General features: G+C 53.9%; 1 protein-coding gene across 1 annotated transcript; it reads right to left on the minus strand.

The window, feature by feature from the left end:
• Positions 1-452: 452 nt before the first annotated feature.
• LOC309972875 (plasmanylethanolamine desaturase 1) lies at positions 453-24,372 on the minus strand. The gene is made up of 6 exons (XM_082856788.1): positions 24,187-24,372; positions 16,457-16,576; positions 7,203-7,294; positions 5,848-5,992; positions 4,083-4,295; positions 453-1,627 (listed from the first exon to the last, which is right to left on the minus strand). Exons 1-6 carry the CDS (start codon positions 24,308-24,310, stop codon positions 1,506-1,508), a joined length of 816 nt encoding a protein of 271 aa, XP_082712914.1. The 5' UTR covers positions 24,311-24,372; the 3' UTR covers positions 453-1,505.

The raw sequence follows: 24,372 nt of genomic DNA on the forward strand, positions 1-24,372 counted from the left end.
CAGTTCTTTCCCCATTTGGTTCTATCTCCTCCTCCAGGTCTCAGCTCAGATGTCATCTCCTCAGAGAGGCCCTCCCTGACCACCCTGCCTTTCTGATGTAATCCCGAGATGTTTGATTTTCTTTACAAATCACCGTCTGAATGTCCATGTGCATTTATTTAAGTTTATTGTCTCTCTCCCCAGGAGGTCAGCTCCATCAGGGTAAATCCTTGTTTGTTTGTTCACTTCCATGCCCCGGTGTCCAGGCCAGAGCCTGGCACACATTAGGTGCCGACAAACATTTGCCAAAGGAATTCACCCATAAGGATCAGCCTTTGTTACTCTATCACCATGATTTTCTGCATGAAGACCATTCCTCACCAAATCACGGGTCCCTTCCAAAAGTGTTTGGAGCAGATGTCGACATTGATTCACTGTCTTAGATGACAAAGACCTCATCCTTAGCCCAGCGTTGTGAGGGAAGCTGGGAATAGGGTAGGGGTGGGGCCTCACCCTCCAGGCTCCTTACTTCCCTTCCCCCAGGCAACCAGGAAATACGAGGCAGCGAGGTTAAGTAGACTCTTGCTGCTTTGTTATAAATATATTATGTACATCCAAAACATGACATTAAAATATTACTCCGTGTTACAGAAAAGATATTAAGGCTTTCTATTATTTACATTAAACAAGCAAGCACCGTTAAAAAAAAAAATAACCGAAACAAAAAAGCCCCACTCTTCCTTCTCTGATATACCCCCGGCCAGAGGGGACACTGTGTCCCCTTCCAAATGACAAAGACCCTTTGCAGGGGCTGTGCCCTTTGAAGACATTCTCTGATTAGACACATCAGCTCTGGCTGAAATCACATTGGCAGATGGGGGAGGGGTGGGGAAGAAGGGGGATCCAGACTTGATCAGGAAATTCCAGCCTCGTCTGGCCAGCTGCCCCCAGACCCTTGCTGCACTTTGCCATCCTTGGGTGGACAAGCTAGGCTGAAGGTGGTGACTGGGGCTGTCTATCCACCCAGGCCTTGGGGGTCAGTCTGCAGGTCCATGGCAGGGTAATGCTCCAGGGACAGTTAGGTGTGCCTGGGGGCTCCTAGACCACTGAGGGCAAAGAGGAACAGACGACTCAGTGCCCCAATACCAGCCACACTGAAGGGCTGCCCAGTGGGGCAAGGGGTGGTGGGAGTGTGGGGAGTTGGTGAACTTCTCCTCAACCCAAGGAATGGCTGGCAGGGTGGGGCTCTTTTTTTTTCTTTTTTTTTTTGCAGAGTCAGGTTTGGCAGACAGAGCAGTTCAGGTGGCTGGGGAGGGGTCAAGGAAAGAAAACGAAAAAAAGGAAATGAAAAAAATCAGTGGCTCAAGTATTCTGTGTCACAAGGGGTGGGCTGGGGGTGCCCGGGCCCAGCCCAGGAGGTGTCCTCTCCACCTGGATGGGCCAGCGCAAGGAGGCTGGAATTTGGCAGATGGCTTCGGTTTGGGGGAGCTGGGTAAGGTTGGCAACGAGGTGGTGGCCCGGAGGAGTTATTTGACCTTCTGTGCCCATTTCATGTCGTCTGCCCGAGGCTTCTCGCCTGTCAGGCCCTGGATAATGTCCTCTAGGCGTCTCCAGAAGCCCATCTTCTCGAGAGGGTAGTTGAGCCAGCCTGCAGTGGAAACAGGGCAGCAGGGTGTGCGGAGGGGTTGAATGGGAGAGCAGCAGTGAGAGGACGTAGAGAGAGAGCTGGCCCTGCCTCGGGCAGGGGAGGAACAGAGTTAAGTCTGCAGGAGGCAGGGGACAAGGACTGACCGAGGAATTTTGGGACAGGGGCTTCCCACCAATGGGTTTAGAGGCTGCTCAGATATGCCTTCATCCCCTCATTCACCTTCTTATTGAGTGCTTACTATATGCCAGGCATGGAGGCAATGTTTCTTATCATTTGGCTCTAATGCTACCTCTTCCAGGAAGCCTTCCCTGACTACCGCTTAGCAGTGCTCCTGTCCTGTCACGTCACCCTTTCTTATTTCTTTACAGCTTTTATGATAACCTGTAACCAATCTCATTAATTTGTCACCTCCCTGTTTTGTGTTGGTTTTTATCCCCAACTCCCAACTAGAATGTCAGCTCCAAACAGTAGAACCCCATGTTGTTTCACTGTTGATCCCACTGCCTAGGATGATGCCTGGCATATGGTAGGTGCTCAATGAACAGTACTCATAATCTTATTTAATCTGTATTACAGTCTACCACCTGAACCTTGAAGTACATACTATTATTAGTCCCACTTTCCACATGAGAAGACTGAGTCTTGGGGACTTCCCTGGTGGCGCAGTGGTTAGGAATCCGCCTGCCAATGCACGGGACACAGGTTCGAGCCCTGGTCTGGGAAGATGAACATGCCGTGGAGCAACTAAGCCCGTGCGCCACAACTACTGAGCCTGCACTCTAGAGCCCACGAGCCACAACTACTGAAGCCCGCGCACCTACAGCCTGTGCTCCGCAACAAGAGAAGCCTGCGCACAACAGAGTAACCCCCCGCTTGCCCGCAACTAGAGAAAGCCCACACGAAGCAACGAAGACCCAACACGGCCAAAATTAAAATTAATTAATTAATTAATTAATTTTTTTAAAAAAAAAAAAGAAGACTGAGCCTTGGAGGAGAGTTTCCCAATTAGTATATGGCCAAACCAAGACTGATCCCAGTTCTGGTTGAGCAGTTAAATGATCTCCACAACAGCCTAAATTCTAACCCCTCCAACTGCTCCTAGAAAGCATGACTTTAGGGTGTACAAAAAATGTTTTTTTGTGGCTCTCAGTTCTGCTTCCAGAAAGGCAAAAATCCCCAAGAAACAAAAACAAAACAAACCCCCCCAAACCAAACCAAACACCCCAACCCCTGCCCCCAAACCAGTAGCTGTAGCTTACTGAGTACCTACTATGTGCCAAGCACTTTGCATCTGCCACCTTATCACTCACACCCCAGCGCTGGGAGCTGGTATGTGAAGGAGGCAGCTGTAGCCCCATCTTGTGAATGAGAAAAACGATAACCAGGGCGGCTTGTGAGCCTCCGCAAGTCACATATGGAGGAGCTGAAGGCTACGCCCAAGTTGGTCTGACTTAACAGCACGTGTGGTATACTCAACCTTAAAAAGATACCCAGCTGCCCCTGGAAAACCTGGTCGCCTCACCTCATCTCACCTCTTTGGCACTGGCCCATTAACTACCAACAGCATGTGGGCCTCCTTACTACTCCTGGGTCACCTGTTCCTGCCGCAGGGCCTCTGTGTACTTGCTGTTCCCTCTGCCTGGACTGATCTGTCCCTATTTATCTTCAGGGAACCCCCCTTTTTCCAGATTTCCGATCTCCTTTATCAACAGCTACGCCCCCTTCCCCCATGACTCTCTGCCCTTCATCCTGCTTTGTTTGCCCTCACAGCATTTCTCACACCTGGACTCTGCCATCTCTCCGACCCTTCTACCCCTCACGCCTCTCACTGAAGCCACACTAGCCGCCTTGCTGCTCCTCAAACAAACCAGGCATGTGGTTCCTGCCTCCAAGGCCCTTCACCTACTGCTCCTGCTGCCTGGAGAGCTCTTCCTCCAGATCTGCATGACTCTCTTCCTCAGTTCAAATGTCACCTTCTCAGCGAGGCCTTCCCTGACCACCCTATTTAAAGGGTGAAGCTCCCCATTTCCCTCTCCTACCCTCTGCATTATTTTCCTCCATAGCAGTTAGGACAATCAGATATAGTACTTGTTTTTTAGTGCTTGGAATGTCCCCTCTTAGAATGTGAATGCTATAAAGGTAGGGATTTTTGCCTGTTCTGTTCAGCGCTATGGCACATAGTAGGTGCTCAATAAATATCAGCTGGATGGATGGGTGGTTGGAATCACAACTCCATGAAGGGGGTATGTGTGTGTGTGTCTGTCTTGTTTACTGCTGTGTCCTTGGCACCTAGAAGAGTGCCTGGCACGTAGTAGATGCTCAAGAAACGTGTGTTCTGAGAGAATGTTCCTGCAGAACTGCACCACCTCCCACTGTGACCTGTGCCCCTTGATCCTAAGGATGGAGCTGCAGTCAGAGTGGGGGCAGCCCATTCCACGCTACCCTATAGCCGCACCTGTGGTGATGCAGAAGTAGGTCTCGTGGGGTGAGACGTGGTGGATGCGATGGTGTTTACGAGGCAGGATGACATGCCAGTCCTGCAGGAGGACGACCCAGCGCGGCAGCCCAAAGTACGTGTGTGACCACTTGTGGATCTGGTTGGTGAAGGTACCGAAGATGATCAGGCAGAAGACGAAGCATTCCCAGGGGTACAGCTGCTCCAGGACTTCTGCAGCGTGGGTAGAGGGGGGGGTGACCATAGGCCCCATACAGCTGTCCACGGGGTGGGGGCCCACTGCCAGCCTGGCCCAGCTCCCTTCCCAGGATAGCACCCAGGCCTCTTTCCAACCTCCCAAGTGAACTTGGGCAAGCTCAGACTCCCCTCTGGGCCTCAGTCTCCTCTTCTGCTCAGTGGGCAGAATGGAATAAGCATAGGTAATAGTTAAGAATGTGGGCTCTGGAATGAGGCAGAGCTGGGTGCAGATCCCTACTCTGACATTTCTTTTTCTTTTTCGGTCATGCCACGCAGCTTGTGGGATCTTAGTTCCCCGACCAGGGATTGAACCTGGGCCCTCGGCAGTGAAAGCGCGGAGTCCTAACCCCTGGACCACCAGGGAATTCCCCCCTGCTCTGGCATTTCTTAACTGTATGAACTTGGGTCAACGACTCTACCTCTTTGAGTCTCAAGCTCCTCAACAACGAAATGAGAGTAAGTCTCTGTGCAGATTCCCTAGAAGCAGAGCCTGAGACAAGGATTCATGTGCACATGAGTTATCTGACTGGTGGGGGTGGGGGGGGGGCGGGAAATCCTCTCTTCTGGAAAAACATCTGAGGGAGTGAGGAAAGCAGGACAGGGCAGGGGAAGAGTTAAGCAAAGATGGGGTGGGGGGAGTCTTGTCTCAGCCTGATCCTGGTGGGGTGGGGGTGGGGGTCTGAAATGTTAATGACTCCATAGAATTGGTCCCACTCAGAGGCCAGGGGGCTCGCTTTCGCAGGCTTTTTTTTTTGTCACTGGCTTCAGGCTTATCCCAAGGGAAGAGGTGGGACCTGCCCTGGCACTTCTCAGAAGGAGCAGCTGGATGCTCACAGCAGCTGGGGGACGGGTGTCCCCATTGGGGAAGAGGAGGTGGGCGGGGCAGCACCCCCAACACCACAGACATTCATCACATCTGCCCGCAGCGGGGCTGCTCTAAAGATCAGCACCGTGTCACACTGTTGGGACAGCATCTGGCACAGGGGAAGGACTCATCCCCCACCTGACAGACGAGGTCGCTGAGGTTCAGAGAGGTGAAGTGACTTGCTTTGGCACAAGCTTCCTCCCCCAGATAGTAGTCAGGGCAGAGGTCTGAACTCAGGACTGCGTTGGCAGGCTACATATGCTCTTTCCACTAAGCCCAGACAGCAAAACCAGAAGCCCTCAGGGCCAGGGAGGTAATTCAAATGAGCAAGGCAGGCCAGGCATTGGACAGCAGGGAGCAGTGGGGACTGTGGCAAAGTGGAAAGCGTGCATCTCTGTCTAAGGGGGTGCCCCTGCGGCTCAGCTCTGGCCCAGTACAGCCAAGTGGGAACAAAGACCCAGGGTGGCCAGATCGGATTGTTCAAGAGAAGCTGGAAACACAGATCTTTATGTCAAATATCCCAATTTTACATGAGGGAAACTAAAAATTTTTCTAATACAGTGAGCGGCAAACACACACACAAGCTACTGGAGACTCATGGGAGGGGTGCGTGTGTGCCTGTCCCCAATGGCTCCCTGAAGGCCCACCAGGGGGCACTCTTACCTGGGCTCTGGGTGCGGAACTTGTAGGCCATGTTTAACAGCGGTAGCAGCGTCACCAGGCAGTTGTCCCCATTGGTCTCAATGAAGTCGTGCCGCGTAATGGCTGTCGGGTCAATGTGATGCTCCCGAAACGGCCGGATGAAAGCCTGGGTGGGGTAGGGGGGCAGGAGAGGGGATCCATCCGACCAGTCAGCCTATGGTGGTCAGCCACTCTCCCCGACTTCCTGCACACACTCCACGCGGGCTCACCTCCTTGCCTTTGAGATGCTGTCCCACCACGTCACTGCTGCAGATCCCACCCAGCCTTCAGGGTCTGGGTCTAACAGCTTTAGTGCAAGATGGGTCGAAATGACCTGGTGGGGATCTTGGGCTGGTACTGCCCCACTGTGGGCCTCAGTCTCCTGACCTGGGCTATGGGGGGGTTTGGAGACAATCTCCACCCTCCTTTCCTACCCTAAGACAATTGAGGAGGCCCCTCCCAGTGACAGGCAGGACCCTTTCTTTCTTTCCGACGTCCAGGCCCCTCCTTCTGGTAACAGCCTCCCCTTCTTTTAGTACCAGTTGTTCCAATGGGCTGACTCCTCCGCCCCCTAGTTAAGAGTAAGCACGGGACCCTGGCCTGGCCAATCAGAGCACCCCATCCCTCTGGCCACCGTGACTGGATGAAGGATGGGTGTGTGATCCAAGCTGGGCCAATGGGAATGAGCCATGGGACTCTGGCCGAAACTATGGGAAAGGGGAGTTCTACTGGGGGCACTGAGCTGGGAGGATGGAAGTCTAGGCAGCTGTGAGCCATCCTGGCCACCTTTCCCCACCTTCTCGTGTAGGAGAAAGCCTACACGAGAGTGGAGCCAGCAGAGACAGACATGGAGAGGGACTGAGTCCAAAGAATATGGTCTGTCCGTCTCACTGGACCCAGCCAAGCCCTAATTTGGCTCTACTCCTAAAATTTTCATTACATGAGTCAGTACCTTTCTTTGGTTAAGTTTGTACCAGATTTTCTACCACAATCAAAAAAGTCAGACTGACTCAAGATAAAGTTCAATGGAAACAGTGAGGTGTGGCAGGGAAGGCAAAGGAGAATAAGATGTGGCGTGGTCCCCAAACTCAAGGGGTTCCGGTGAGGTGGACATGTATCAAAGCTCTCTGTCCCACGCCTGATGCTTCCAGAAAACCCCAGGGGATTCTTGTTCTCGTCTTGGAGGAGGGGCATGGGGGTCAGGCTGGAACCACAGTTCCCATCTTTCAGATAGGGAAACAGGCTCAGAGAGGAAAGGGGACTCACCCAAGGTCAGACAGCCCGACCTCCTCCTGGAGGACATGGGCTGGGCTTCGGGTCTGGGTCAACATACGCACCTTCCCCACGATGGGCAGCTCCACGGAGCCCCAGGTGTCGGCTCCCCAGTGCACCACGCCAGACAAGAAGTCAGCAATGAGAGCCCCTGCAACTGTGGACAAGAGGAGCATGAGCTGGGGGGTTGGCGGGGGCGGTGGACAAGAGGGAGATCCCTGCCCACTCCCCACCCCAAATCAGGAAGTCACTCACTTGCTCGCTCACTCATTCACTCATTTGTTGGGGCAGAAGGTGTCCCTTCTCTACTTGGGACACTTTGTTCCCTGTGAATGGAGTCTCAGGAATAACATTCCTGGCCTCAATCTGTCCCTTTACTTGCTCTTCCCCAGGGAGATGTGGGGCCTCATTTGCTCGGTGAGTCTGGAGAGAGTAAACCGGGCATGCTCAGATCAGCCCAACCTTTCCCTATTAGGAGCCAACTGTCCCTTTCTCTCTGACCCCCAATCGCCCCATGTGGGGAAGCCCACTCTGCCCCAGTGCTGCTGGTAACCAGATGAAAATGTCCTTCTGGGGTTTGGTGTCGGGAAGTACCTTAGGTCCACATGGAAGCCACGTTCCCCGCAACCTAATTTTTATCAACAGTAAGTGTGATAATTTGGCCTCCAGCAGCCTTTTCCTTGTCTTCGTTCTGAATTTGTTCAGAACTGGAGTGGAGTCCCCTCAGAGACCCCCAAACCATTCGCTCACTTGAGGGTTCAGTATAATACAGAGGTTACGTGCTGTTACATCTGGACTCACATTCCAGCTGTCACTCACTAGCTGTGTGACACTGGGCATGTTACTCAACCTCTCTGTGCCCCCGTTTCCTCTAGATGGATACGAATGATGATGATTAAAAAAACCACAGCAGCTACCATTTATCGAGCACTTTCTCAGTGCCAGACACAAGTGCTTTACACGCTTGATCTTAACGAATTCTCACAATCTGTTAGAAGTTGGTACCATTTTTACTCTTACTTTATAGGGGCGGAAACTGAGGCTTGGAGAACAGAAATAACTAGACTGAGGTCGCATAGATGGCAAGTGGCAGAGCTGGGCTCTTAACCTGCCTTGGGGTCCAAATATAACACAGAAGGATGCACCACGATACTGTCCACATGCGGAAACTGAGGTGGAGTGGTCAGCAAGCTGCCCAAGGTAACACACCAGTGCCACCGCCATCACGCTCCCCTCCCTCTGTGTCTCAGCCCTACTGGCATATTCCCCTTCCCTTACACCCCCCTACATGCCTCTGGGTCTCTGCATTTGCTCTTCACTCTGCTGGAACATTCTTTCCCAAGAGGTAACACAGCTCACTCCCTCACTTCCTTCAGATCTTTGCCTCAAAGGTCCTCCGGGGACACCTGATCTAAAATCGTAACCATTCCCATCTTCCAGCATTTCCTAGCACCTATCTTCTTTTCCGAGCACCTATCACCTTGGACTTCATTTCTGTTTGTTTACTGTCTCCCCTACAAGAATATTAGCTCCACAAAGACAGGGATTTTAGTCTTGCGTTTACATTGGCTACATTCCAATTCCTCGCACATAATATGGTTCAGTAAATAAACATTTGTTGAATGAATCAATGTAAAGCATTAAGTACAGTGTGGGGCACATAGTGAGCCCTCAATACATATTATTATTGTTGTTATTCAGTCATTCAGTCTATCAAGCGACATTCTGTGAGGACCTACTGTGTGCCAAGCTCTAGAGCCAGAGGTGCATCAGACATTGAGCTCATGTCGTTGGGACAGAGATATGGGGGTGGGGGTGGGGGGAGGAAGTTGTAAACAAATACACAAAACAAATGCAGTTTTAAGCGCTGGTAAATGCAGCCCACTGGGTCATGTGACTTCAGGCAACCCCCTCCTCCCCTCCCAGACTGTTTCTCGGTGTGAACTGGTTGTCCAAGGGCCAGCTGGGCCATTTAAAGGTTATTCGAATTCTGCTAGGTCCCATAGCCCCTTGGTGACAGGGGACCAGGGCCCTGAGGTACTGTGAAGGCTGAGAAAATCCCCTAGATGCCTCCCTGGAGAGCAGGACTCATGAGCGAGGGAGCAAGAGTGAGTGTGTGGGTCACTGTGGACGTGCAGCTCTGGTGTGTGGGCCCGAGTCATGGGTGGCTGTGAATGAAGGCTTTCCAGAGGCCCTGGAACATCCACCCCACATATGCCAAACATGGGAGGGATGGCGGGGGGCAGGGGAGATACAGCTGCATACATTGCAAGTTCCTGGTGACAAGTGGGCCGCCAGGTGGAGACATACAGCACCTCCTCGCATGCAGAAGCCAAAGGACAGGGCGGGGAAGGGGGTGACACTGCATGGGTGGCTGGGCTGGGGAGAGGGGAGGGCTTGGCAGGGCTCAAAGGCCAGTGCACACAAGGCCCCGCCCAGGGCTAGGGAGTCATGCTCCTTAGTGACGGTGCTGGGAGGGTGGACCTGGGCTGGGGAAGGGGTTGGGGAATCTGGCGAAGCCTAGGGCGTTTGCACTTGCTGTTCCTCTACCTGGCACCCCACCCTCTCCCTGAAGATCCCCGAGTGGCTGGCTCCGCTTCAGCCTTCTAGCTCAGAGCAAACATCACCAACCCCCTGGCGAAGCCCTCCTCCCAGGCAGGTGCTCTCGGTCACATCTCCCTGCTTTACTTCTTTCACAGCACTTGTCACCATCTGAGGTGACAGCCTCGTTTATTTTCCCCACTTCTCTGATGAGGAAAGGGGCTCAGGGAGGTTGAAGCATCACCCCTGGTCCCATGGCTTGGAAGTGGCAGCCATGGGATGGGAAGAGGTGAGTCTACCAGCCTCCAAAACCAGCATGCTTTCACGCCCTTAATCTGTACCTCAGTAGGTCCAGGGGCATTAATAGAGCTCCTACTGCAAGCTACACAGGATGCTGTGGACACACTGCCTTGCGTCTACCAGGAGGGACTAGAGGCACTGTAGCCAAGAGCTAAGGGGGAGCTAGATCAAGGGTCGGGGGCCTCATCTCTTGCTACCATATTGCTGTGTGACCCTGGGCAAGCCCTTTGCCCCCTCTGGGCCTCAGCATCTTCACTTGCACAGCGAAGGGTCAGCTAAGGTGCCTCTTGAGCCCCTGTCCCAACAGCTTGGACTAATCCTGCCCCTAAATGCTGCCTTCAGGAGAACGCAGCCCCCCAGCAGTCCCCCTAGTGCCTCCCCACCCCTGTTCCATGCAACCACCGATCCGCTTCCCATAATTATACTTTGGTTTGGCCAATTCTAGAACTTTATACAAATCGATTCTTATGGTATGTGCTTTTTTGGGTCTAGCTTCCTTCACTAGCATAATGCTTCTAGAGTCATCCATGTGGTTGTGTGTATCAGGAGTTCATCCTTTTTATTGCTGAGTAGTGTTCCACCATCTGGATGTACCACAGTACATTTATCTGTTTTGCTCTTGGACGACTAGGTTGTTTCCAGGTTGGGGCTGGTATGACTCAGGCTCCTGTGAACATGCATTCACAAGACTGTGTGAAGATCTATGCCCTCATCTTCTCAGGGTAAAGACGTCAGCTATCTATCTATCTATCCATCCATCCATCCATGTATTTATTTATTTACTTTTACTGGACATTTATTGAGCATTTATAGTTACCAGGCTCTGTGCCAGAACCTTAAACGTTTTATCTCTCTTAATCCCTAAACTGTACCAAGGCCAGTCCTAAGCTGGTTATACATCTTATCTCCTTAATCGTCCTAAGCATTTAATCCTTACACATGATAACAATGATAATAAAAACAATATTAGAAAAACGTTTTGTGATCACCGTTAACATTGGGGTGCTTCCTGTGTGCTGGGTGCTTTGTCAAAGGTGTTAAAAAGTGCATCATCAGGTGTATAACTCTCCACAGATTAAATATGGGCTGTACACAGTGACTTCTCTCCAAGGGGAATACAGTACAGAAGTGGGGTGGGGGTGGGGGGGGAAGAGAGTAACTTTACAGTGGAGAAACCTGACAAATACCACTTGGGCCAGGTGGTCAAGGTCAACATCATGGGGATAAGTCATGCTGATGGTACATACCCTTGCTATGAGGTGATGAAAATGGCACTTGACCTCTGAGCGCTTCCTCCCCAAGACACATAACCCACTAAGAAAAACACCAGACGAGTTCCAGCAGATGGGCATCCTACGAGCACTCCTCCAAACTGTTCAGATCACTGAAAACAGGGAAAACCTGAGAAACTCTCACAGCTAAGGAGCCTCAAGAGACTTGACAACTAAACGTGATGTGGAATCCTGCATGGGATCCTGGAACAGAAAAAGGACGTGAGCTAAAAACTAAGGACATCTGAATAAACTATGGACTTTAGTTCATAATAATGTATCCATATTGGTGTATTAATTGTAACAGATGTATGATAGTAAGATAAGATGTTAATAATAAGGGAAATTGGGGGCAGGGCATATATGGGAACTCGATGTACTATCTGCTCATCTTCCGTAAATCTAAAGCTGTCCTAAAAAATAAAGTCCATTTAAAAAAACGTGTATTGGGACTTCCCCGGCGGTCCAGTGGTTAGGACTGCGTGCCCCCGCTGCAGGGGGCACGTGTTCGATCCCTGGTCGGGGAACTAGGATCCCGCGTGCCACTAGATGTGGCAAAAAAACCCAACAAAAAACGTGTATTATCTCACATCACGTCCATTGTGATAGGCCCCACCACACCCCACGTGCCAGAGGAGGAAAGGAGACCTGAAGGGTGAGGGCTGCCCTGAGGTGGTCAGGGCTGCTGGCGAGTGGCCAGAGACCAAGGCGAGGGCCATTCATGACGATGCTGAGCCTTCACGTCCACGTCTGGGAAATGGGGACATTAATGGTACTTACTTAACTACAGTCAGTTAATAACAGTGGGCTAATCCTTGGGACATAGCAAGTGCTCCCCGAATGTAGCTACAGTTAGTAGTTAAATATTATTCCTCTCTCTGAGCCTCAAGCCCCTGGCCTTGTCAGGCTGCTGAGCAGGGAGGGATGTGGGCTTTAGGCAGACGTCAGGAATATTTTTTGGAGGGACAGAGCCCACCCCCCCCACCCCAAGGGAGGAAACGGCTCTGTGATCTATGGGCGGTGGCTCTTTCTAGAGGAGCAACTCCAGGCCTTCAGGCCTGCTGCCCAAGTCCTCTTTAATGGGGGTAGAGGTGGCGGAGGCGGGCACACAGAAGCTTCTTTGTCCCAATGCTGGTGTCAGCGCCTGGTGGCTGGCTCACTCTGGGGGCAGCTTGGGCCTAGTTACCACCCTGCCTGCAGGACACTGGGACAGCATAGGAGATGATGATTCACTCCAGGCTACCCTGACTCACCAGGTGACCTTGACACAGTCCCTGGGCCCCTTGGGGCCTCCATCTCCCCACAGGTCACCTGGCTGGGACCTCTTCGTGCCCTGCCCACCTCAAGGCCTGGTGTGGAGGCAGAGGGGCTGAGACAGAGGCAGACACTGCTGAAGGCTGGTCCCTACAGTCCTGGGGCCAAAGCCTGTCTTTACCACCTTTCAGCTCGGATCCCATGGAGACTTCGCACCTGACCTACAAGGCTGGCCATGACCTGGGGCCCTGCGAGTGCTGACCTTTGCATTCACTGTGCCCCCTGCCTGGAACCCCTGCCCCCCCCCACCCATTTGTCTGCCAGAAACTCCCACTCACTCCTTCAGGCACTGGCTCAGAGCCCTCACACTTTCCCTCCAGTTTCCCCAAGTGCGGCAAATAGCCCAGGGCTCCCGGGGCCACTCATTTATTACTCATTCACACTGTCCTTGTCAAGGTCACTAATGACCTCCACGGGGCCAAATCCGGTGGTCCCCTCGCTGCCCCATCTTGCTGCTCTGCTCAGCTGGCTGCTCCCAGTTGATCCCCGAGTCTTCTGGAAACACATTCTCCTCTCAGCCTGTGCAAGCCTGCCCAGTTCCCCTTTCTCCCCCTTGGCTGGCTCTTCCTCCTTTCCCCGTCCCAAGCACGGGAGGCCTCGGGGGCCTCTCGTGTGCTCGCACACAGTCCCTCCGCCCCACCCCGGGGCCCTCTGCCAGCATCTGGGCTTCAAACACCATCTCTACTCTCAGGACACCCAGATTTCCGGATTTCCAATTTCCTGCTCAACACCTTCCCTTGGCCCTCAGGCAGGTATCCCAAGCATCTCCCCTCACGCGGGTCCTCTAACCTCCTCCCGGTCCCTTCTTCCAGAGTTCAGGCCACTGACCCCTCCCCCCTCCCCTCCACAGCCAACCTGACAGCACATTCTGGTGCCCATCTTTCACAGCTCACCCAGAATCTGACGACTTTTCACCACCTCCACTGCCCTACAGGGTTCCGGGCCACCACCTTCACCTCCTCTCTGGCCCTCCCTGCCCCCATCCATCCTCCCTGCAGCATGAGATGATGTCAGCTCCCTGTGGGAAAATCGCCAGTGGCTTCTCACGGCCTGTAGAATAAAACCCCCAATCCAGACCATGGCCTTCAAGGCCCTACACGACCTGCCCTCACTGCCCCCAGCTGTCCCTCAGCTGCCACCAACTACTTTTCCTTTGGTCAGTTTTCTCAGGCCACACGGGCCTCCTCTCAATCCTCCAAATGCTCAGGGCTCACCCCAGCCTCAAGGCCTTTGCAGCACTTGCTGTTCCCTCTGCCTGGGACACCCCAGGGACAACTGTTTGCCTCCCCTCCCTCACCTTCTTCAGGTCTCTGTGCAAATGTCACTTTTCCAGAGAGCCTTCCCTGACCTCTTACCTCTCCTCTTCGCCGCCAGCTCCCCTATCTTGACTCTGCTACCCAGGATTGCGTCATCTGTCTGTATTTATTAACTGGGCACCTTTTCAGGGCTTCTGGCTCCCTTGGTTTCAGGGGCACCAGAACCTCTTGGGAGACAGCAGCAGGTGGGCTGTGTAGGCTGGCACGGTGCCCTTACTTCCGGCATGTCAACACACAAATCAGGGCAGCTACTTAAATCCATTAGGAACTGTGCAAACACTACTATCAGGGGATTGTCTGCCCTTATCAGCCCAGAGGTAAAGGTGCTGGGTGGAAGGGCTGCTATCACAGGCAGGAGCGAAGTCTCTTGGGTCTGGTCCCAACCGACCAGGGAGGCAGCGACCTGCCTGGGATGCCCACCCTCCCGGTTCACACAACATACACCTGGGGCTCTGGTGCTACTGATCCTCTGCCCAGACTGGGCCCACTGCCTAGAACACCCTTTCCTCCTAGTGCCAACTGGAGGCTGCGTAGTCCCCGGCCAGGTCTGGATATGAAATCCCAGACTCTGCTGCTGCCCGGGTTAGGGTTGATGGGCAAGTCACCTGGCCTCTCAGAGCACAGGGATCAGACCCTCCTCACTCAGTTGCCACCAAGAGTTAAGAGCCCAGCGTGGGTCTTGCACACGGTAGGCTTGGGAAATATCCACTGTTAAACTGACCCTTGAGGCAGAAGGTCTGAGCCCTGGGGAGTGAATGTTGGGCGGTGTCCCCTCCTCACCTCTACTCAGTTGCTGCCCTCTCAGCAGTTATGCACACCTGCATTTTGCCCTCACAAAGGCCCTAGGAGGCAGGGGCTGTGAGCAGTCTCGCTTTCCAGATGTGGGAGACAAGGCTCAGAGGTGCACTGACACTTGCCCAAGGCCACACAGCCAGGAAGTGGCAGAGCTGGGACTTGAACCCAGGACTGTAGGGGCCTGCTCGTGACCACCCCCAGATGGGGCGTCGGGGCTCACACTGTCTACATCCCTGCCCTTGAATGTGTTGCTCCAAGGCAGAGAGGCTGGAGGTGCAGGTCCTTCTCACCCCTGGGCAGAGGGGACATGTCTGGCTCCTGTGGGCGGGGCCCAGGCTCCCTGGCACTAGATGGCTTAACCTCCTTCCCCTTCAGCTGGTCCGCCCCCAGCACATGCTTATCCCCACCCCAGACCCAGATGGCTCAATTAGCTGGCCTGAGCGCTACTGGCTTAGGCGACCAGAATGCTTTTAATGCGACTGTGGAAGCTGAACACTTGGGGCTGGCTAGGCGGACCAAGGGCACAGCCGCTGCCCTGTCAGCCTGGGAGCCCAGGGTGGGGGAAGGGATGAACACCTGAATTAGAGGGAAGAGGGGAGGGGCGGTGTGCGGAGAGGAAGGAACTGAGTCACTCCAGGACCTGGGAGTGGAGACAGTGAATTAAGAACTATGTCGTACTCTCTGTTTTGAGGTGTGACTCTGGCCGGTCCCTTCTCTGAGGTTTGGTCTCCTCGTCTGGAAAATGATGACAACTGCAGCCTCCACCCCCCCCAGTCTGTGGATGGGTGAGGACTGACCGATGGAAAACACTCAACAGGTACTAATACACTGCAGCTCATTCATTCACTGATTCAATAAATATTTACCGAGCACCTACTGTGTGAGGCTTTGTGCTTGGGGCTGGGGACACAGCAGCAGACAAAAATCCCTACTCTCAGGGAGCTGATATTTGAGTGGGGGAGACAGGTAATAAACAAAGAAACAGACTGTATAACAGAGTGGGGTGAGGGATGGTGTATGGCAGGGCTGCTATTGTTGAGGGAGAGCCTCCCCGAGGAGGTGACCTAGACGAGGCAGGGAACCACACAGGTACCTGCTGGAAGAGAGTTCCAGGCACAGGAACAGCATGTGCAAAGGCCCTGAGCTGGGGTGTGCCTGACAGCACCTGGTGGAGGCACAGCGAGAGGCCACTGTGGCGGCAGCAGGGTGAGCCAGAGGAGAGGAAGGAAATGATGTGAGGCGGGGCTGGGGCCAGGCCGTGCTGAGGAGTTGGTGTTTTATTCTAAGTATACAAGGGACAACAGGCCAGTGGCGTGACCTCACGGAGGATCCAATGGGATTCTCCCAGCTGCCTGTGGAGAATGGACAGTGCGGGGCAGAGGTGGAGGCGGGGAGACCAGGGAGGAGGCTTCCACCATAGTCCAGGCTGGAGGGTGGTGCTGGACCTGGGAGGGGATGTAGAGGTGGACAGTAATGGATGCTGGATGCATCTCGAAAGGACAGCCAAGAGCATTTGCTGATGCTCTGGAGTGGAATGTGAGAGAAAGGAACTGAGGATGACACCCAGGTTTTTGGCCCAAGTGACAGGAAGGATACAGGTGCCACCACCTGAGATGGGAGCCAGGGTTCCCACAACCTGTACCCCATTCGTGTGCACACAAGCGTGTGCACACCCACCCCCCCCCCACACACGTGTAAGTCGCCATCAGAGTGGCGCAGACACTAGGTAGGTCCCTGGCCCCTGGGGAAACCGAGGCAGGCAGCAGGGCTGCGGGCACTCACCGACTCCCAGCATTACAAGAGGAGTGTGCTCCCAGTGAGCCAGCAGCAGGAGGTGGACCGTGTTGTGGGCGATGAGGCTGAAGCACAGCACCACACAGCACCACTCCTGGAAGCGCTTGCCTGCAGGGAGAGGAGGCGAGAGATGAGTGCAGGGCGGTGGCAAAGGCCCAGGGAGCAAGGATCAAAGCCAGGCAGAGCTGGGCCCATGGGGCTCTTCGACTGTGTTCTGAGAGTCTGCAGTGCTGACTACAGGCTGAACGCAGGGATCGCCTGCCCATTTCACAGATGATGTCACCGAGGCCTGGAGGAGGGGAGGGGCCTGCTGAAGGTCAGACACTCAGGGCCGGCTGTGTTAAACCAAGCCCTTCTGGTGGAGCCCTTCTGAGCGCAGGCCCCCTGTGCACAGGTCTGATGCCCATGAAGCTGGCCTTGCACATGCTGATTCTTTGGCAGACAGGACCAGAATACTGGCCTCTTGGGCCCCTTTGGGCTCTCTCTGGAGACATGTGAAGGAATTTTAATGAGCTTCTTTTTTTAACTGTCATCATCCCATCACCTGTCCCCTTTTGTAGGTAACTATTTGGAGGCAGAGGCTACAAACAGCTTTTAATCATGGAGGTTCAGACCCCGCCCAACCTCCATCAAGCAGGGCTCCAGGCAATGAGTCAGGAATTCAGGAGAAATAAGGCCTTGGTTATCCCCTCTAGGGCTCCAGCCACAGGGAGAAGAGGCAGTGCCGATGAAGGGTCTCAAACTCCAGGGGCCAGGCAGGTGATTTGAAGGAGTGAGGTGGGCTGGGGGGGGACAGTGGAACACCACAGCACATGTGCCCTTTCTAAAGCAGTAGCCACTAACTGGCTGACTATTGCCAAGGGGGAGTGTGGGCCCAGGGAGGCCAGACCTTCTAATTCTCAAGAGAAGCCAGCAATCAGGATGTGGGTGTGAAATCGTCTCTTTAAATCTTGGCACCTGTTTTAATAGCATGTGAGCTCAGACAAGCTGATTCACTCACTGCAGCTTTGTTGCAGGTATAGAAATTTTGAAAATAACCTTTGTGTCCACTGCCGGGGGACTCAGACAAATTAATTTGGTTTATGGCATCTCTGTAGCTAGGAAAAAAGCCTGGGTGACTGTTAATGTGTGGCTATGGAGGGACATCCAGGACAAATTGGTAAGTGCAAACAGCAAAGTGCTAAACAGCCATTTATGTGAAAAAAGGGAAAAAACCTATACGGTCGAGACTTTTTCACGTACTCCCTTTTGAACTTAAAATTTGTGAATGCAGGACTTCCCTGGTGGCGCGGTGGTTAAGAATCCGCCTGCCAATGCAGGGGACACAAGTTCGATCCCTGGTCCAGGAAGATCCCACATGCCACGGAGCAACTAAGCCCGTGAGCCATAACTGCTGAGCCCGTGTGCCACGACTACTAAAGCCTGCATGCCTAGAGCCCGTGCTCTGCAGCAAGAGAATCCACCGCAATGAGAAGCCCACGCACCGCAATGAAGAGTAGCCCTCGCTCGCCGTAACTAGAGAAAGCCCGCGTGCAGCAACGAAGACTCAACATAACCAAAAATAAATAAACAAATAAGTAAATAAAAGACTATTAAAGCAAAAGGAAATAAAAAGACCACGTGGGTGATACCACGTGTGACAGGGCCCCTAGGAATACTGTTTTCTCAGGCAGCTGGTCCCAAGGACAAATCTGCTCTTACATATCTCTACCTGGAACTTCCACCTCCAGGAAGCCATCCATGATGCCTCCTTTAACCCCCAGGCTCTCCCAACATGGGGCCCATATCATGAGGGACTGTCACTGCCTGTCTAACATCTGTCTTCCCCTTCCTAAATGTGAACTCAGGAGGCCTAGGGCCATGCCTGGCTTGCTCACCAGGGTCCTGGCACACAGTTGTTGCTTAATAAATGCTTGTGGAATGAACAAATTCCCAACCACGACCCTAGAGAAAGACTGCCAGGCTTTGTCTCTGGGCACCCCTCACTGAAGCACTGTGAGAAGGAAGTATGAGGCGTCCCACTGTTCCTGACAGGAAACAGGCTCAGAGAGAGAAAGGGCCTTGTCCGGGCTGTAGAGCAGCAGACTGCGCCCTGAGCCAGAATCCGAACAGCGGCCCTGTGAAAAGACCAAGGCTCAGAGAGGGAAAGGACATGCCCAGGGTCACATCCCTCAGCCCCTCTCATACAGATGAGGACCCCGAGGCCCAGAAAGGGCTAGGATCCCAACAGCATCACACAGCAGCAGATGCAGAAGCCCCTTGCTGCTTACTTCGCAGTCAGGGGCTGTTTCCCTTGGGCCACGGGGCTATGCTACCCCAGGGGCCCCCACCTGGGGTCACCATGACCAGGCCCAGAAGGGCCTTCCCTTTTGCAGCTCCTGTTTGTGGCCAGGACCTGGGGCTCAGAAGCAGGAAGCCAGGAGGGGTGGTGGTAAGGGACAGGTGATTCTTCAGTACCGATCTGCTGCCACCCAGCCTGTAGGGACAGCAACAACAACAATGGCTAACACCCACTGAGGCCTATTATGGGCTGGGGTACAGGGTGCAGCCCGCATCAGAGATGCTGCAGACCCACTCCCTCTGTCATATTTTGCTCTTAGTTTTGAAAAAATCAGCTACACTTAAAAAAAAAAAAAATCACACGAAACTATCTCCTTTGAGAACATAGGGCTCTGGCCAGCCCAAGCCTGCCTCCATCAGATGGAGCAAGAGCTCCTTGTGGACCCCAGTCCGCTCCCCTCCCTGCAGCCTCATACTGGGTGGCTTCCCTTGGTGGCGGTCCTGGCCAAGTCCCTGCAGTCACCTGAGGTTTCAAGCCCAAGGCATAGTCTCTCAGTCTCTCATTCAAGTCTCAGTCCCTCCAGGGAGCTACTGTGTGATCCCAATTTCCTAGATGAGGAAACTGAGGCTCTGCGGGTAAAAATGAAAACTGGGTTTGGATCCTGAGCTCGTTAGCCTGGATGTTCGGGGCTGTCCTGATTCCAAAGATAGCCCAGCTCTCTCCCCTTGCCACAAAGAATGTCCCCAAATCTGAATATTTTCCCATCTAAACTCTCTCTCTGGCCTCGGTATCCTTCTGCAGAACAAGTGCCTCAACTATGACCCATAAAAACTACATCTATTATAACAAGCGACCTTCACGGAGCACCTGTTACATACCAGGGCCAGTGTCAAGGACGATCCCAACAAGCCCTTGCCTGCCGCACGCCATGGGCTGGGGGCTATTTGCCCCATCCTTCAGAAGGAGAAAGTAGGCCCAGAGAGATGAAGTGTGCTGTCCAAAGTCCCTCGAGAATCCCGAGTCACAGCATGGACAGTCTGCTTGGCAGGACCGCGTGGTCAGGTGGTCTAAATGGTGTCGCTTCACAGATGTGCAGACTGAGGCCCAGGGAGGGGAAGGACTTTCCTCAGGACAGAAGGGCTCAGGCCACCTCTGGCAGAGTGCTGAGCCTTGTTTCCCTGAGCCAGCCCCTGGCCTGGCCAGGGTCCACGATCTGGGCTGAGTGACAGTAGTGACTGCCTGTTGGCCTGGGGAGGGGGCCAGGCTTGTGTGTGGAGGGCTGGGAGGGCTGGGAGGTGCAGGGCAGGCCATCTCTGCTTGCCTGGGGACAGGCCACAGCCAAAGGCTTGGTATCAGGCCCGACTCTTCTGGTTTCAGTCAGACAAGCCCTGGAACCTGCACTTCTGATAGTCCTTGGCCACCACTAGGAGACACTCGGCCTCAGGGAGGTGGGGGGACAGGAGGTAGAGAGACCAGAGAGACACAGAGGAAGAGAGAGAGAGATGGGACAGAACAGGAATCAGACACAGAAAGATGAGAAACAGCGGGGTGGTGGTGGTGGGAGGAATTGGGCGATTGGGATTGACATATATACACTAATATGTATAAAATAGATCACTAAAAAGAACCTGCTGTATAAAAAATAAATAAAGAAAATAAAAATTTAAAAAAAAATCGATGAGAAACAGAGAGAAGAGGAAGACAGAGACAGGGAGTGATTATACGGTGACAAAGAGAACATGAGTATGGCCAGAGAGAAGGAGAGACAAAGAAATGGAAAATGAACAAGACTTACTGAGGGAGACAGAAGGAAAGCTGGGCCAGGAGCATGACAGGGACCAGGCCTGGACAGGGAAGGGGCCTCAGGGAGGCCTGTCTTGGGGGACAGAATCCAGGCTCAGCTCTGGGACTATAGGCCAGGACCCCCACCCAGCACTTCTGACACCCTCCACCTTCCCCCCACCACACGCTAAGAGTCCCTGTGTCCCACAGGGCAGGGGCATCCGTAGTTAGCCAGGGTGGGTGAACAGGGGCTCTGGTGACCCCCAAGATCCACCCCTGGAGCCTAGGTACCTGAGAAGTGGGACCCACATATCCAGAGGTCAGTTGGCGCCTGCCGGGAAGCTGGACACCTGCCTTGCCTCCAGGCTTGCCCGTGAGACTGGGGTAGACCTGCCAAGTCCACCCACCCTTCACAAACGTCGGCACCTGGCAGAGGGTGGGGTGGTGCTGCAAACCCCTAACCTGGACCCTCTGTGGCTCCCTGGACCTGGGGGAGTGCTTGGGTCAGACACTCCTTGGCCAGACACTCAGGGTCCATGGGATCAGGCTGAGGCTGCCCTGACCAGACAACTCACAGCTCTCGGCCGACGCTAGGTCCACTGTCTCTGCTGCCAGCCCTGCACGCGTGCTGCTCTGCTGACCTGGAACACTGGTGCCCCTCCTGCACACGCACTTGGGCTGGCTCACTTCCACAGCAAAGATTCGGAACACAGAACCTAGAACGCCCCGACCAGTGTTCTCATTCTGGTCCTGCTAACTGTCTGTGTGACTGTGGGCAGGTCACCACTCTTTGCTAAGCCCCAGGGAAAGTCTTAAAGATGGACAGGGTGCAGGCACTTCAGGCAAGCCAAAGAGATGCCGCCCCTGGCCTTGCTCACCTTCCCCTCTGGTGGGGGCAGACACAAGCCTAATCCCAGGCACGACAAATGTTAGGAAGAACACATGTCGGGGGTGGGCTACGAGGAGGCTACGGGGGTCTCGATTTCCTCCCCTGTAAAATGGAGTTAATACCAGGATGCCCCTGAGACAACTGTAGTGAGGATGAAATGAGAGCACATAAGGGAAGTGCCCAGCACATAGTCAGTGCTCAATAAATGTCAACTCTGTTAACTGCCGTATTATTGCTGCCAGTTGTCATGGTGCCAACCCATCACTGGCCCCAGGAATCTCAAGAATTCAGTCCTGGAACCCAGAAACTTTCCCTACTCTCCCCCAGCTCACTCTGTTCCAGCCCACAGGCCTCTTTGGTGTCCTGCAAATACTTCAGGCTTGCTCCCACCATAGGGCCTTTGCACTTGCTGTGTCCCTGGTCTGGACCAATCCTTCCTCAAATATCTTCCGGAGTCCCTCCCTTCTGGTCTCTGTTCAATTGTCACCTGCTCAGTGAGGCCTTAACTGCCCCCTCTCTAAAATGTCACTGTCCCCAACATTTCACTTCTCCCTTTTCTGCTGTATGTCTGTTGCACAGCACTTGCCACCACTGGGCAAGTAAGATATTTCCCTTATTTACTGGGTTTACTAAAAAGGCCAGCTCCATTTTTCCTGTTTTGTTCACCTAGAACAGGGCATGGGACGAGGGTGTTCAATATGTATTCAGCCTGGCTCCTTATTTTATAGGTCAGGCCCAGAGACTGAGGTTCTTCCTCAAGGCCAAGCAACACAGACGGGCAGAGGGAGGTCTGTGGAATTTGGAGAAACTAGTCTCTTCCTCCTTCACTCCCCCTCTCCAGGCACTCCCCCTGCCCTGCCCCAGCTCCAGGGTAAGAGGAGATAAGGCCTCTGATTGCAGGCTTGGGGCACCAGGAGACTGTCTGCAGCCTTAAATCCCTGCAGTGGCTGCTCTTCAGAGAGTGAGGGGCACTTGGGGATACCAGAATTGGGCAAAGATGCAATCATGGTGGAATGAGAAGATGGCAGTCCATTGAGGAAGCTCAGAATGCCCAGGTATGATTTGGTTGAAGGTGGGTAGGGTTCACTTGAGTGGGCATAGCTGGACACCAAAGGAGGCAGGCTTTGAATCCTTACCCTTGATTCCCCGGTGGTGAGTCTGAGAAGCAGAGAGGTGAGAGAGCTTACCCCAAGACTCACAGGGAGGGTCAGACTATTGGATTAATAATAGGGATTGCCTACTGTATGACAGGCACTGCACCAAGGTAGACGATCTCATTTCCTCCTCCCAGCGACACTAAGGAACTGATAAACTTTATCTTGTATCCATTTTAGAGGTGAGGAAACTGAGGCTCAGAAAGGGAAAGTGCCTTGGCCCAGGTTACACAGCTAAGAAGAAGAGTCAGGATGCCAAGTCCAGCCTGCCCCAGGGAGCACAGGAGGTTTTAAGTCCACAAGCTGGGTGTTGGGGGAACAGGCTGAAGAAACCATGGTATCCTGGGCCAGGTGCCCAAGTCAAGTATGAAAAAAGTCACACCCAGAACATGGCATTGCAAGTCCAGAAAGGCCTCTGGTGATCTAGGACTCAACAAGAAAGCAAATGGCCCAAGGTCACACAGATAGTTATGGCAGAGATGGTATGCAAACCCAGGCCAGTTAGGGAAAAAAGCCAAAGGTGGTAGTGGACCCATGCCCACCCCAGGCAAAGGCTGTGCATGGTGGTTGCCTCCTAGCAAAAGGAAAGATGTCAGAATGTTTGACAAACAAAGCTTGATGTGATGGCAACACCCAGGCAGAGGGGCCTCCCAGTCACTTGACTCTGGAGTTCTCAAAGGCACTTCCCTTAACCCCTGGGGACACTTTGCCCTGCTGGGGTCTGGCAATGAGATTCTTGAGGCTCAAGGGGAAGTCAGAGAAGGGGGTGGAGGCTGGTGCTTGCTGGAAAAGAAATGGTAGGCCCGGCAGGAAGAAACCAGAGACCTTGTCCTGGGGCAGAACCAGAGCAAGGGTCTCTGAGTTGTGGTCCAGTCTGGGGACCCCCAAGTCTCAATGGAGGGGGCTAATATATCTACATGGGGGAAGGAAATGGCTGGAATTGGGGCTTGTATATGAGAGGAGCTTAAACTGGAAGATTTGCAGTGCCCTCACCACCGGGGATTCCAAAATATAGGATGAGAGTTAATGCAGTGGGGGAATGGTGGTCTGTAGACTGAAACTATAAATCTAAGATGGGGCTTTGGAGGAAGTGCCTCTGGGGCACTCTAGCTGGGGGCGCCTGAGTTGGGGTTCCCAGAGCAGGGGGCCTGACATGCCCAGATCTGAGGTCACTACCTCTGGGTCCTGGCTGGGGTGCAGATGGGGCCCTAGAGTGAGAATTTTGGATCTGGGGAACCCGGGATAGGGTGTGACTTTTAGGGGTCAGTGCATGTGGCTGAGGGGCTGCCTTCGGCTTGGACAGGGTCCTGGGGTGGGGGGTCCCTAAGGCTAGGGGCGCTCTTTGCAGCCGCAGGTACCCTGAGCTAGGATCCGGACCTGGCTGTGTGATGTGAGCTGTCCAGAAAGCCCCGGGGCTGGGATTCTGCCTTGGGCTTGGAAGGGGCGCTGGGGTGGGGTCCCCGGACTTAGGGGAGCTATTTGCAAGTTAGAAGCCGCAGATGGAGTTCTGCATCGGGGCCGGAGGCTGGGGCTCCGATATTGGGGACCCGGGGTTGCTGTCCGCAGCCCAGGCTGATGACTGCAGGCCCGGAGGGGAGCCCGGAGGTCCTACCTGGGGAGTAGAGCGCGGCCAGCTCGCGGGCCCCGGCATGCTGCGCGCCCCAGCGCCGGCTATACGCCGCCTCGTCCTCGTCGACCTCCGGCTGCTGGCCCGGCCCGTCTTCGGCGCCCGCCATAGCCACTCGCCCGGCCAGCCCGGTGCGCTCTGCTGGCGGCGGCGGCGGCGGCGGCGGCGGCG

This window comes from Leucopleurus acutus, assembly GCF_964270905.1.
Source record: "Leucopleurus acutus genome assembly, chromosome: 16".
Classification (NCBI taxonomy): Eukaryota; Metazoa; Chordata; class Mammalia; order Artiodactyla; family Delphinidae; genus Leucopleurus; species Leucopleurus acutus.